General features: G+C 39.1%; 2 protein-coding genes across 3 annotated transcripts in view; both read right to left on the bottom strand.

Annotated features, from left to right (window-relative positions):
• Window positions 1-13231, bottom strand: part of NTN4 (netrin 4) — a 107976-nt gene that overhangs the window by 55697 nt on the left and 39048 nt on the right. For both annotated transcript variants that reach the window (XM_032645227.1, XM_032645228.1), the window contains exon 3: window positions 12844-13122. In XM_032645227.1, the coding sequence (XP_032501118.1) occupies window positions 12844-13122 (279 nt within the window). The remainder of the gene's footprint in view (window positions 1-12843; window positions 13123-13231) is intronic.
• On the bottom strand, window positions 6264-12604 carry LOC116760425 (receptor of activated protein C kinase 1-like). Its single transcript, XM_032645279.1, is given in 3 exon segments — window positions 6264-10137; window positions 10140-10627; window positions 12585-12604. Coding segments are annotated over 3 exon segments (894 nt in total). The 3' UTR covers window positions 6264-9751.

Below are 13231 nucleotides of genomic sequence, written 5' to 3'. Positions count from 1 at the left end.
TCATCAGGAAGATTTTTTTTTTTTTCCTTCCCACAAACACCTAAAATAACTTCTTATGATAAAATCTCTGGAGGGAAAAAGGGATCATATCAATTTCAATTTTTTAGTATCTATTTAATTTGAATAATCTTAGAAAGAAATAGCAAAAGTAGAATTAACAATATATAACTTCTCCTACGCTGTTAAAACTATCAGACAAGAACTTAAGAAACTACGTGAAGGGAAAAACTAGAACTCATTTTGTAAGCAACTTATCTGTCAAGCAGCATTTGATGCAAGAAAGAAGGAAGGTCTTGTGGGGTTTTGTTCAATGTCTTTGAGGATTTAGATGGGTTTTTATAATTAGTTGGGGACCAGGTAAATTCTATTAGAAATGCTGTGGGGGATTATTAAGTACGTTTCACCACATTGACATTCACTTGCTCAATGTATTCACATAGCTTTCAGTTATTTTAAAGGAAAATTCCTTGTCACGGACTATTTTGCATTCATATACAAAGTTTTTTCTTTCTTTTTCTTTTTTTTTTTTAAATTCATTCTAGTTCACATTTCCCACTGTTTTCCTTTTTTCTTGACAGTTCTGTTTAACTGTCACTCAGTATTCTATACAATGCAGAGGGTGTTACAAAAGTTGACTTAAGATAAATGAGCCCCTGATTATAGTACAAGAAGCCAGTTGCTAGGGCATGGTTTCTTCCATAGTCTTTTGTTGTTGAATTAATTCATTCAGGTGCTTCTTTTCATATTGGAAAATTGCTTGTTTCCAGGTGAATCTTGTAAAATATAGTCTTCATTATTGAGTATGCTTATATGAAAGATTAAGGTGGAAGTACTGATATTAAAAACTTATGCTTGTTTGGCAACTCTATCAGAAAGCAGTCATTACCACATCTGTGATCATTTGAATATGTCCAGAAACAACAACCATAGATACTGAAAGAATTGGTTTTCTTCAATACCCATCCATCCAAAGCTACTGCTTTGGATGGACAGTCGGCTTAATGACTGGGACTTGAAAAGAAATATATTCATTTTGTAAAGTTCCTTTATAACCAGCCATGGGTTGGTTGGTTTGTTTCTTAGCTTTTGATTTTTTCTTATTGAGATTATATTCACATAGCATAAAATTCATCATTTTAACAATTGTAAAGCATGCAATTCGGTGGTTTTTAGAATATCCAAAAAATTGTGCAATCATTGCCATCACCTAATTCCAGAGAATTTCCATCACCCCAAAAAGAAAACTTGTGCCCATTAAGCAGTCACTCCCCATTCCTCCCTGAGCTCCAACTCCTGGCAACCACTAACCCACTTTGTCTTTATGGATTTGCTTTTTCTGGACATTTCATAGAAAAGGAATAATACAATATGTGGCCTTTTGTGTCTGGCTTCTCTCACTTAGCATACTGTTTTCAAGGTTCATTTTCGTTGTAGCATGTATCAGTACTGCATTCCTTTTTATGGTTGGATAATACTCCATTATATGGATATACCACATTTTGTTTATTCATTCATCAGTTGATGGACACTGGGTTGTTTCCACTTTTTGGCTCCTATGAATAATGCTGGTGTGAACATTCATGTAAAAGGTTTTGTGTAGACATATGTTTTCAATTCACTTGGGCAGATACTGAGGAGTAGAATCGCTGGATCATATAATAACTCTATGTTAAACTTTTTGAGGACCTTCCATACAGCAGCAGCACCATTTTACATTCCTGCCAGCAATGTATGAGGGTTCCAATTTCTCTACATCCTCATTAACACTTGTTATTATCTGTCTTTTTGGTTATAGTCATTCTAGTGGATGTGAAGCAGTATCTCATTGTGGTTTTGATTTGCATTTCCCTAATGCCTACGAATGTCAAGCATCTTTTCATGGGCTTATTGGACATTTGCATGTCTTCTTTGGAAAAATACCTATTTAAACCTTTGCCCATTTTTAAATTGGGTTCTTTTCTTAGCATTATGTGGATAAATGTGACATAAAGAGAATAAATTTTGGAATTAGATACATGGGGTTTCCAATCCCTGCTCTCAATAATCTTGGGTAAATTCCTTAATAACAAGACATAGTTTCCTACCTATAAAATAAGGATAATAGTACTGGCTCCATGTATTTGAGGATTAAAAGAGAAAATATATGTAGATGTGTGACACAATCAAGAACAGTCATTATGGGCTTCCCCATAATGACATAATGGCGCAGTGGTTGAGAGTCCGCCTGCCGATACAGGGGACACGGGTTCGTGCCCCGGTCCGGGAGGATCCCACATGTCATGGAGCGGCTGGGCCCGTGAGCCATGGCTGCTGAGCCTGCGCGTACGGAGCCTGTGCTCCGCAACGGGGGAGGCCACAACAGTGAGAGGCCCGCGTACCACAAAAAAAAAAAAAAAAAAAAAAGAACAGTCATTATTATTGATATTTTTAACATTATTATCTGAAATGAATCTCTTATTTTTTCAATGCCATTGATTAATTCATTCATATATTGACTGGGGATTTTTCAAACCCACTATATGCTAGACATTGTGACTATCCCAGTATCTGCCATTAAAAAATCAGATAGTTTAGCAGATAGGGAAAGCTGGATATGTAAGCAAATAACAGAGTGAAGTAAATATTTTAATCGTGATAAGTACAGCGGACTCTTGGAGGTCTGAGGAATGATTGGGGCTTTGTGTCAAGGCCACTAATAACCTACTTGTTTGATAAAATAGACTGTCATTCTTTGCTTTGCCTGTTAGTGAAGTTAGGTGCCTAAGTGTAATTCTCTTTTTATTACATATGAGAATTGAAGTAAATTACAAATGAGAATTAGAAGATAAATATACTACAATTATGATCTTTAGCCTCTATTCAGCATATGGAAATACTACAATTCCATGTTTCCTTTAATTTTAATGCCTGCTAGGGGCTTATCTGGGAAACAATGAAACCATTGCCCTTCAGGAATTCTGAGAGCTGACTGAGCCAGCTAAGTTACATGCCTGGTACTGGTGCCCTTAGAGATGCAAAAATTGAAGGACAAAGACACTTGATCAGTGTTTACTTTTACAAATTTCATAATTGTTTGTATATATAACATTTAATAGTAGGAAAAAGTAATCATTTTCCATTTCCATATACAATATACGGTAGTTTTTGAAACCATAATTTTCTCTGCTTTTTCTATCTAAAGAGCTCGAGAGTTAAAAAAGTATCAGAATTCCATATGATTAAAAAAATCTTATTAAGAATTAACAAATACCATACTACTTCTGTATCCCCACACATGTACTATTTTATTCCATTAAATATTTACATTGCTAAGATGACTCTAGCTCCAATTATAGCATTAAGGTTTTGAATGCCAAGATTAAGAGACCTTGTCTTCCTCACTATTTGAAATGGCGGTGAGGTTCCTCCATCTTGTGGAATAATTATTATATATATCTATATACTTGTCTGTATGTGTGTGCGTGTGTGTATTTTAACCTTTAACTAAAATTCGCCTCATAAGAGGGAACAGGACTTAAATTACAACTTATCTTCTACTGAATGTAATTGTTTTAAGACAAATTGAAGTACATTTCCAGCTCTTACAAAATTGGCAAGACACAAATGAAATACCACAGAGATATGAGACCTGGGGTTGTGAACCAGAAGTCAGATATCTGTAACCTCAGCTTTTCTCTTTCCATGTAGCTTCACCCTCCACTCACTCCATTATCTTAGCAATTAAACAGGGAGACTAGGCTTTCCAGATCCAGAGATCTGACTCTAGGCCCCCAGCTATCCACAGGATGGACCCCCAAATGCTACTGGACTGAAAAGGAAATATTCATAAGAAAATTGGCAAAGTGAGATATGCCTTGAGTATCTGAGGAGTATTTTACAGTAGGAAAAGTGTCAAATTTAAGTTGTTGTTTCCCAATCTATAGAACTAGCAGCTTAAACCTGTTAAAGAAACTCATTTTGTATCCTTACTGTGCCCAAATTTTGACCTAAAAATACACGTGATTCACTTTCTGTAAAGTATGTTCATGAAAAGTTGAATGTACAAATATTATACTATTTGGAGAATCAACCTTACTTTCCTATTGGCTTATATTTTACTTTCAGAGATGTCAGCTCTCACACTAACATTTTAGCTTTCTGGTATTTTTATCCTTCAACCTCTCTGTGAAGTAGTCAAAAGCCTATAAACAAATACTTAAATGTTCTGGGGGAACCCTTGAAAGGAACCCCACAGGGAATTCCTTTCCTGAGTGCAAAAATTATTTTGTAATGCCTCTAGGTTTAAAGTCTTCTGGTTTCCTAATCATCAAATAAAAAGAGTAATCTCAGGCAACTTTTGCCATTAAAAGAGAGTGTGTCTTACTGTTTAGAGGGAAAATAAGGCTAGATTCATTTGCAATCTTATAGTCAAAACACTAACAATTTGCAGCCATGAACATGTTTTACTGACTTGCCCTGCTACTAGGAAACACGAGGTAGTAAATGAAGTATAAAGAACACTCTGTACACCTTCTATGTAGTTATTCACTGCCAAGGGACGACTGGCAAAGTTATACTATACTAACGTAGGGATATTGAAAGAAGAACTCTGAGACCTTGAAATGAATTGAGAATAGTCTCACACTAACTGCATCAAGCTGACAGTTTCTCTTTTGTTCATATTAGGAATACAACATTGCACGCCCCTTGGTGATAGGATTACCCATTCCTCCTGGTCTAATGTGACAAGTGAACTGCTTGGGATTGCTGCTGCCTTTCATTAGCAGTGAAAATGATTTATGGCTAGAGATGGGAGTAAAGAATGGTAGATCCCGAAATCCCTCTTCCTAATAAAACCAAATATACTGATCAAAGATGATTCATACCCCCCAAAAGATAGTCACTTCTGAATTATTTTCTTTGTAGATTTTCCAAACTTATTGTTTTTACTCTTTCTTTTTTCCCTTTGGGCCATTTCTGTAATGAATAGAAGAGAAGAGAGAATCAATGATAATTTCTGGTTCAACAGAAATTAGATGACTTGGATAGATTACCTATTCCTATAAAAATAGTCTTTTTAATGAGAGTTTTTTTCTTGGTACCATATTGGTGGTGGAGGTAGGGTATGGTAGTAAGAACTCTGAATGTGAGAAATTGCTCTGTATCACTGTGACTACAAGCAGGTAAATTAATCTCTCTGTACCTCAGTTCCCCTTATCTGCAGAATAGAAACAAAAATGCTTATCTTCTAGGATTGTAGTAAGGATCAAGTGAAATAATGCATGGGAAAGGGCTTTATAAAATATAAAACAAGGAAACTTTGGTTGTGGGACTAGTGTTTGCTCTCTTGTGTCCTCACTTCCCTCTTTGCTCAGTTTATTATTTATTTATTTTTTGGCTGGGCCACACAGACCCATGCCCTCGGCAGTGAAAGCTAACCACTGGACCACCAGGAATTCCCTTTGCTCAGTGTAGATTCCATGATCCGTGATGATAATCAATCGCTTAAACCCTCCCCTACCACACTTGCCCTCCTGTGCTTTCTCCCCTCTTTTTTACTCTGTTCTTGGCATAATATCAAGTACAGATTAAGTTTTTAGCAGCACAACAACAAAAAGAGAATGGGTGGTGAATTTAACCTGAGCTCTACTTTTTATTAACTTTTGGGAAATCAGTTAGCATTCCCAAGCCTCAGGCCTCAGTTCCTCATCTATGAAAGAAAGTGATGATGATACTTCATGCAGTTGTTGTGAAGATTAAATTCAATAACATTTGTAACATGACAGCACGAGACCTGGCACACTATAAGCATTTAAAAAGTTGTAACTATTATCAGCAGTATTTATAATCCATGATAATTATTTTTTCTCTGCTGAGAAGACCTGACACTAATTTATAGATGTTCATTTCCAAATATACATGCATGTTTGCTCTATGAAAATATTTTAAAATTCTGATTTAATATTCTCATTTAATAACTTTACTGATTGTTTTTAAACCCTCTGCTCTTTTCCTTAATACCTTGAAGAGCCAAGAGCTTTCTAATTATTATTGTCCATTTGGCTTATTCACAGTACAATAAAGAATTTTTAAAAAGAAAACTATGGTCTTAAATCTGTCCTGAATTTATAAAACATGACATATAAGATGTGCAAATATAAATACATGAATAAATGTATTCAGATTCAGATGAGGAAAATTTTTGTAATGAAACTATGTGAATGATTCTGAAACTTGCCTTACACAGCTAGGTAGGCTAAGTAATATTTTCCTCAAAACCCACATTATGGTTCCATAGGTTTTAATGTTTTCTTTTAGATTTAGAACACATTAGTCAAAATGTTGACACTCTTTTATAAATGAGTTTCTGGTTACAAAAGAAAAATCCACTTTAACCTTAGTGTAACTCAAGGCATTTAAACAATTCTCCACGGCATTCTATGGCCTCTTGTTATCCAATGAACGATATTTTAGTAAAACAATGAGACGTTCCATGTTCCTTTTTATTACCATCCATCATCCAACAGCTGTACAATCACCAGCTGCTGGGAAAAAGAGAACCACATCAGTTCTCCCCAGCTGCAAGGAGAAAAAGCTTAAGATCTTCTCTTCACATAATTTCTGGGATCCCAGCAGGCTGGAATCAAAGTACAGTTTTCCTTGACACAAAAACTCTAGCCTTGTAAACATGTCAAAAAGCACATACACTATGATTTATTCCTATCGCTACTGGGGAGAAAGTGTCTGTGAGAAATGTGGTAGAAAAGGCTGAGATAATATAAGATAACAACAGCAATGTAGATAGAGGCTACCATACGCCAGGCACTGGCTATCATATTTTTAAGCCTCACAATAACTATATAAGGTAGACATTGTTCTCATTTTCTTAGGGAACTGAGGTTCAGTGAGACATTAATTTAGTAAATGCTGTGGGGAGTCAAATCCAGATCTATTTGACTCCAATGCTAGGGTCTTAAACACTGTGCTGTTCTGCCTTCCAGTGACATGAACAGATAAGGAAAAACTGAACTGGTGAAGGCTAAATGGAATGGATTGGGAAGAAGGGGAAACATGGAAAATGTGGTACTACTTTAAAAGACACAGGAGGAGTGTTTAAAGGTAAATGAGGCTGCGAACTGGTACCCCACTTCATGCCTTTTCCTACCCCCCTCTTCCAAAGAGGGAAAATGGCCCTAAAATCTTATATAGCTTAAGAAACAGACTAAGTATCATTTCCATTAACTTCCCTAGTTCTCTGTCATCAGCCATCAAAAATTCTAGCCCGTAAAACCAGATTTCATTAACTAATTACTCATCCTCACAACATTGGCTGCAGGGGATTTGGCATCGCCTATAAAGCAGCAGCTCTCAAACTTTAGCAAGCACTGGAATCACCTGAGGGCTTGTTAAACACAGATTCCTGAGCCCCATTTTTAGAATTTCTGATTCAGTAGGACTGGATATATATTTGCAATTATAACAAGTTCTCAGGTAATCCTGCTGCTGCTGGTGCAGAGACCACACGTTGAGAATGACTGATATAAAGAAAAACTGTGCTAAAGAAAGTCAGATTTATACACACATACCTATGACAAGCTGACTAGTAAAAGAATGCTCTCTTAAGAGGCTACTTTCTGTTCTGCAGGCACAGTTTATGAATCTGGTTATTTACAGCTGCATATGTATAATGAATGGTGTCCACAGATACACAAATATGGGAGGACAATTGACCTTATGACCATGCTCTTAATAAAGCAAAAGACTATGCTTTTAATGTGCAATTTGCTCAGCTAAGCAATCATAGGGATAAGAATATCACATTCAAACCAGGCAACTATGTCCCAATTTAATACCAGCTCTTTATAATCCAGAAAAAATATATACATGAAAATAAAATGCACCTAAGCTTAGGGATGGGAAAAATCTGAAACCAGAACCATTCACATTTCCAGTCATAAGCCTCTGCTGGTCCAATTGCTTATGGCTTTTTTTTTTTTTTTTTTTTTTAAAGAGAGTCGAGACAGCAGGAATTCTTCTGGAACCAGATCCCTGCAAGCCATCATGGCCTTGGCCACTTACCTGTTTCTAACCCCTTACCTGGCCCTAGCTCCACGTGTGACTTGGTCTTGCCTGGTTTTGGTACATACTGTAGTTACAGCACTGGGGGCTACCAGCATTGTTGCAGAAGTTGAAATCAGTACGTAAGCTGGGGAGTAGGATGTCACAAGATGAGTATTATTTTAAGAAGATATGGCTTCCAATTTCAAAGGAGCCTGAGATGAGTAAGGAAATGAGGTTTCCATCCCATAGGGTCTTCTAGGATGGAGACTTCCCATTCTAATATCCTTTTGAAATGGAAAAAACCACTTACTATTCAATCCCCTTTTCTTGGTTATCCAGATCCTCTTTTTAGGTTGATAGTTATCTATTTGGGTGGCGGGGGGCAGGGTCTACAGTAACTTTAGTGTAGCAGAGAAACCAAGCTGCAATAAGTCTACATGATTAGAGCAGATGAAGGTTACCTTTCCAAAGGGTAAAGCCTAAGCCTAGCTGGCAGCACACAAAGATTAACACCAAAGCCCAGGGAATTCTCTTGTCTGGTACAACACTGCATTGGCCTATTCATGATATGAAATGAGTGACTGCACAACCACGTTGAATGAAAGTATGAGGTCCAACTGGCCAGAGGCAACATCCCGACAGGAGATAATCACTGAAGAGGTTGCTGAAATAAAGTGCAGTTACCTACTCTCCACTACTTCTTGCTGAGAGAGGTGAGGGTATGGGATGAGCAGTAAATGATGTTCTTCATTCTTCAAGTAAGTAAATCCTGATAGGATGGGGTTGATGGTCAATCAAGTAGTAGAACAGGATGAAAATCTAGGCTAGTTCTAGATCTTTCTAAGGAAAAGAACAGCAGTGATAAGGGAAAAGAGACGAACATTAAAAATGCCTGCAAGTATTAAAAAGGAGAGCCTTCTTTCTTTTCACTTATATAAGACAGGAGACGGCATCTTTTCTTTTTCTTGTGGCAGTGGCAGCAGACTTGCTGGTTTTCACAGAATACGATTTCTGTAATATGGTCTGTTGACAAGGCTCCTCAACCACTGGAGAACAAACAGGCTGACCATTAATGTCAGAGCTAGGTCTTCTCACGAGGCCTTGGACAGGGGCTATTTCACATGCTGGATCCACAGAGGAACTGTGGCTGCAGGGCGCTTCAGTTAAAGCTTCTGAAATATTACAATGGAGTGATTGGCAGGTTTGGGGGGGCTCTGACTTCCTTGCACATGTAAATTCTTACAGAAAAGCTGGAAATATAAGGATGGGGGAGATTTCGTTTAGAGCCACAAAGTTCCAGACACCAGCCATGGATGTTTCTGCCCCATTTCACTACATGTTCTTTTCTGAGAAACACATTGCTGAGTGTTAAGCACTGTGGTTGAAAAAAATGATTCACCCTCCCTCATCCTCCGTGTGAATCTCACAACTGCAGAGGCTGAAGACAGGAAGGTTGTCTCTGTTCCCTCTCATCAGGGAACTCACTTGGTGACCTGGTGGATGTCATGAGCAAGGTAGCCCAGTTGTCTGTGTCCCCTGCCACAGAGATGTGGCTGACCTTTGTCATGCAGATGGAGAATTCCTTGGTCAGCCACTCCGCCTGTTCAGGCATTAGCCCTGTGAAATAAAACATGCCAATTTGGTTAGCGATGTGCTGCCCATTGTGGGAGAAGCCCTCTTTCTTGAGGCTGGAGACAAGCTGAATCCGAATCTAATGACACAGTCGGCCATGCCTTTCACTTCTTGCAACCGTTGTTTTTGCAAATCCAGGCTGGTCACAATGGTTAAGGCAGTCAGGGCTCCATTGAGAATACATGGGATGGATCGAGATCTTCAAATGTGACTCCACCCTTTTGGCTTCATCAGCATCTTTGTAGGACCACAGTGAAGGCTCCCACATACTCACCATGTAAGCCCGTGTTCTTGGCATAGGATCGGCAGAGACAAACACTAATGCCCTCTTGAATGAAGTGGTGCACAGCCCAGACATCCGTTTTACCATCACCACTGTCCAAGCCTTGGTAGGCTGACAGATGATTGTAGAGAACAGTTGTATTTTAAGACTTTTGCCATCAGCAGACCAGGTCAGAGAGGTGTACTGGGTGGCTCTGCTTTGCTGCTGGTACTGATAACTTCTTGCTTCAGTTCATTTACAATGACCTTGCCCTCCAAGTCCCAGAGCTGGGTGTTGGGGCCCATGGTGGCACAGAGCCAGCAGTGGTTGAGGCTGAAGCACAGGGAATTGATGATGTCCCCACCATCTGGCATATAAAGGTGCTTGCTTTTACTGAGGTGCCACAGCATGACCTGGCCACCCTTGCCTTCAGAAGCACAGAGGGATCCATCTGGAGAGACAGTCACAGTGTTCAGGTGGCCCGGGGGGCTGATATGGTTGGATTTCAGTTTGCAGTATTCCAGGTTCCATACGTTGACCAGCTTGTCCCAGGCACAGGAGATGATGATGGAATTGCTGCTATTGGGTGAGAAGCAAATGCAAGATACCCACTCCCAGTGGCTCTCACCCTGGACAGTCTCTTTGCATATACCCAGAGTATATAATAAAAACTTCCAGAATTTTCTCTTCAGCCTAAGAAAGTGTTGCTAACTCTTTGAAAGTTTACATTCAGAGGATTTACTTTAAAAAAAGAAACCACTGCTTTTTTTTTTTTTTTTTTGGCCATGTGGCATGCAGGATCTTATTTCCCCAACCAGGGATCGAAACCATGCCCCCTGCAGTGGAAGCGTGGAGTCTTAACCACTGGACTACCAGGGAAGTCTCAAAACTATTGCTTTTAAATGCATACTCATGAATGCTTTATAAGGCTCTTGAGAACTCTGGTAATTTAGTTTGGTTGACCAGAGCCATTCAGGTTGTCTCATAGGTCATGAGACAAATCAGATATGGCCTATCCTGGGCCATGTTTTGGGGGCCTCTAAGCTTGTATCTGTCCTTTTGCTCAGGACTCTACCCTGAAATAATCCTATAAGGCTTGGATTACAAAGATAGTTGAGGAAACAAAAGGCCAGTGTCATGGTCCGTTTGGGCTGCTAGAACAAAGTTCCATAGACTGGGCGGATGATAAATAACAGAAATGTATTTCTCACAGTTTTGGAGGCTAGAAGTCTGAGATCAGGGTGTCAGCATGGTCAGGTACTGGTAAAAGCATTCTTCCAGGTTGTAGACTGCAGACTTCTCACTGTGTCCTCACATGGCAGAAACAGAGTTAGCTAGCTGTCTGGCCTCTTCTTTTAAGAGCACTGATCCCATTCATGAGGGCTCCCCTCTCATGACCTAATTACTTCCCAAAGGCTCCACCTCCATATACCATCGCATTGGGATTAGGGTCTCAACATACAAATTTGGGGGTGGGGACAAAAACATTCAGAACATTGCAGCCAGCCGGCTCTCCTTCGCTAATGCACTTAAATATAATAGCAGAAATTTATTAGCATCTTACCTCATGCAAATTTTCCTGTTTCAGTCTAGTTGGTTGACATGTATCTAGAATATCTAGGTTATTTTCTATTTGAATAATACCTGAACCCAATTAACTTAGGTATAACAAATTATTCCATCCTTTATTTGAAACAATATTGGTTCAAAAGTCCATTAATGAGTAGAAACTAGTAGATGTTTGTTGAATGAGTATTGCACTCCCTTCAACTTGGAAGCCCCAGCTTCACTTCTAGAAGTAACAGCATTGTTTCTATTTTTGTAACTTCCTGGCTACTGTCCTAGTCATTTCAGTTACCCCAATGCTATTCTGCACCCCAGCAACTCAGCCCAGCTAACACAGACTGTCCTGCTGGCTAACTGGTTCATGGTCCCTCACGGCTGTACCTATATCAGGGCTGGGAGAAAGAAGACAAATGTGTAAGTCTACTCTTTAGGTAATGAAGTAAGGATATTCTGAGGCCTTTTAAGTTTTATTTATTTATTTTTGGTTTGGTTTGATTAGAAGTATCAGAGCAAAACATAAAAAGAAAGAATTAGAGTGCTCTCCTACTTGCCTAATCCTCATTCACAGCTCTGGATGCATCCCAACAAGGTACTTGCTGTCTGAGCCACTCTGTATCTTTTTTGGAAGAAGATGAGGTGAAGACAATGACAGTAATTTTCATCATCTCCCTGTTCCTATGTTGCTATCATTCAACCAAACACCTACTGAACACCTTCTTCTGGCTCAGGTAATACACTCGGTCCTGAGGATATGAAGATCACACAGTCCCTGTCCTCAGGAAGTTCGTGATCTCCTGGGAGATGCAAACAAGTAAAAGTTCAGAGGAAAGTGCAATGAGAAGTGTGAGCCTAGAGGAGAGAGCATTTAAGTCTGCCTTGGGGTGAGAGGCTACTCTTTACAGAGGAAAATTACTGTTCATTCTACTGGCTGGCCAGCAAAAGATACTGGGCATTAAATTGAAGTTCTTATTTTTTACACTCTAAAAATCTCCTTAACAATGGCACCCATTTACTGTCAAAGCTGGTTTCTATGTGATAATGCCACAAATATGATCATGCCAACCTCTCCTACTGCTCGCCTTACACTTTATATCTGGAAGTCATGGTACTAAAAACTGGCATGGATGTTATCCAAGGAATCTGGTTATCATACTTGACTATTTATAATTCTAAAATGGAAGATTAAAAAACAAGTTAATAGGCACTTTATAGGATGGGCATGGAGTCAGAGGAGTGAATCAGCAGAGGAAGAAAGAAGAAGAACCATGTAAGCACAGACGCACTCTAAGGGAACTTAGACTACCAAATGATTTTTTTCGTAAGTGAGGACTTGTTTTACATACCACGTGGAATGCTCCAGGGGCCTTGACAGGTCTGAAGCCATCAACAGGTATACACTGATCAGCGTGGCCATTACAGAAGCAGCTGCCCTTGACAATGAAATCATAGATTGCATAGTGCGTAAAATGTTGAGGCTTTGCATTCAGGTTGTTTCTCTGACAGGGACAAGACTGTCGTTTTAGCAGCTGCACACGGAGGTTGGTGATCTTTAGCTGCTCCTGCACTTTGGCACTGTAAGGGTTCTCCACATCATACGGTGGTGACAAAGCTCTGAAAATAACCTGTAAAGAAAAAGAAAATGCTGTGCATATACAGGACTGTGTGCAAACCCTGAACTATTTGCCCCGTGTAGTCCTGGTTTGATTTATACCTTTTATTATCTGCAAGTGA

The sequence above is a fragment of the Phocoena sinus genome, chromosome 10 (assembly GCF_008692025.1).
Source record: "Phocoena sinus isolate mPhoSin1 chromosome 10, mPhoSin1.pri, whole genome shotgun sequence".
NCBI lineage: Eukaryota > Metazoa > Chordata > Mammalia > Artiodactyla > Phocoenidae > Phocoena > Phocoena sinus.
Note: the sequence above shows the minus strand (reverse complement) of the source record. Positions and strands in the feature narration are given on the sequence as shown.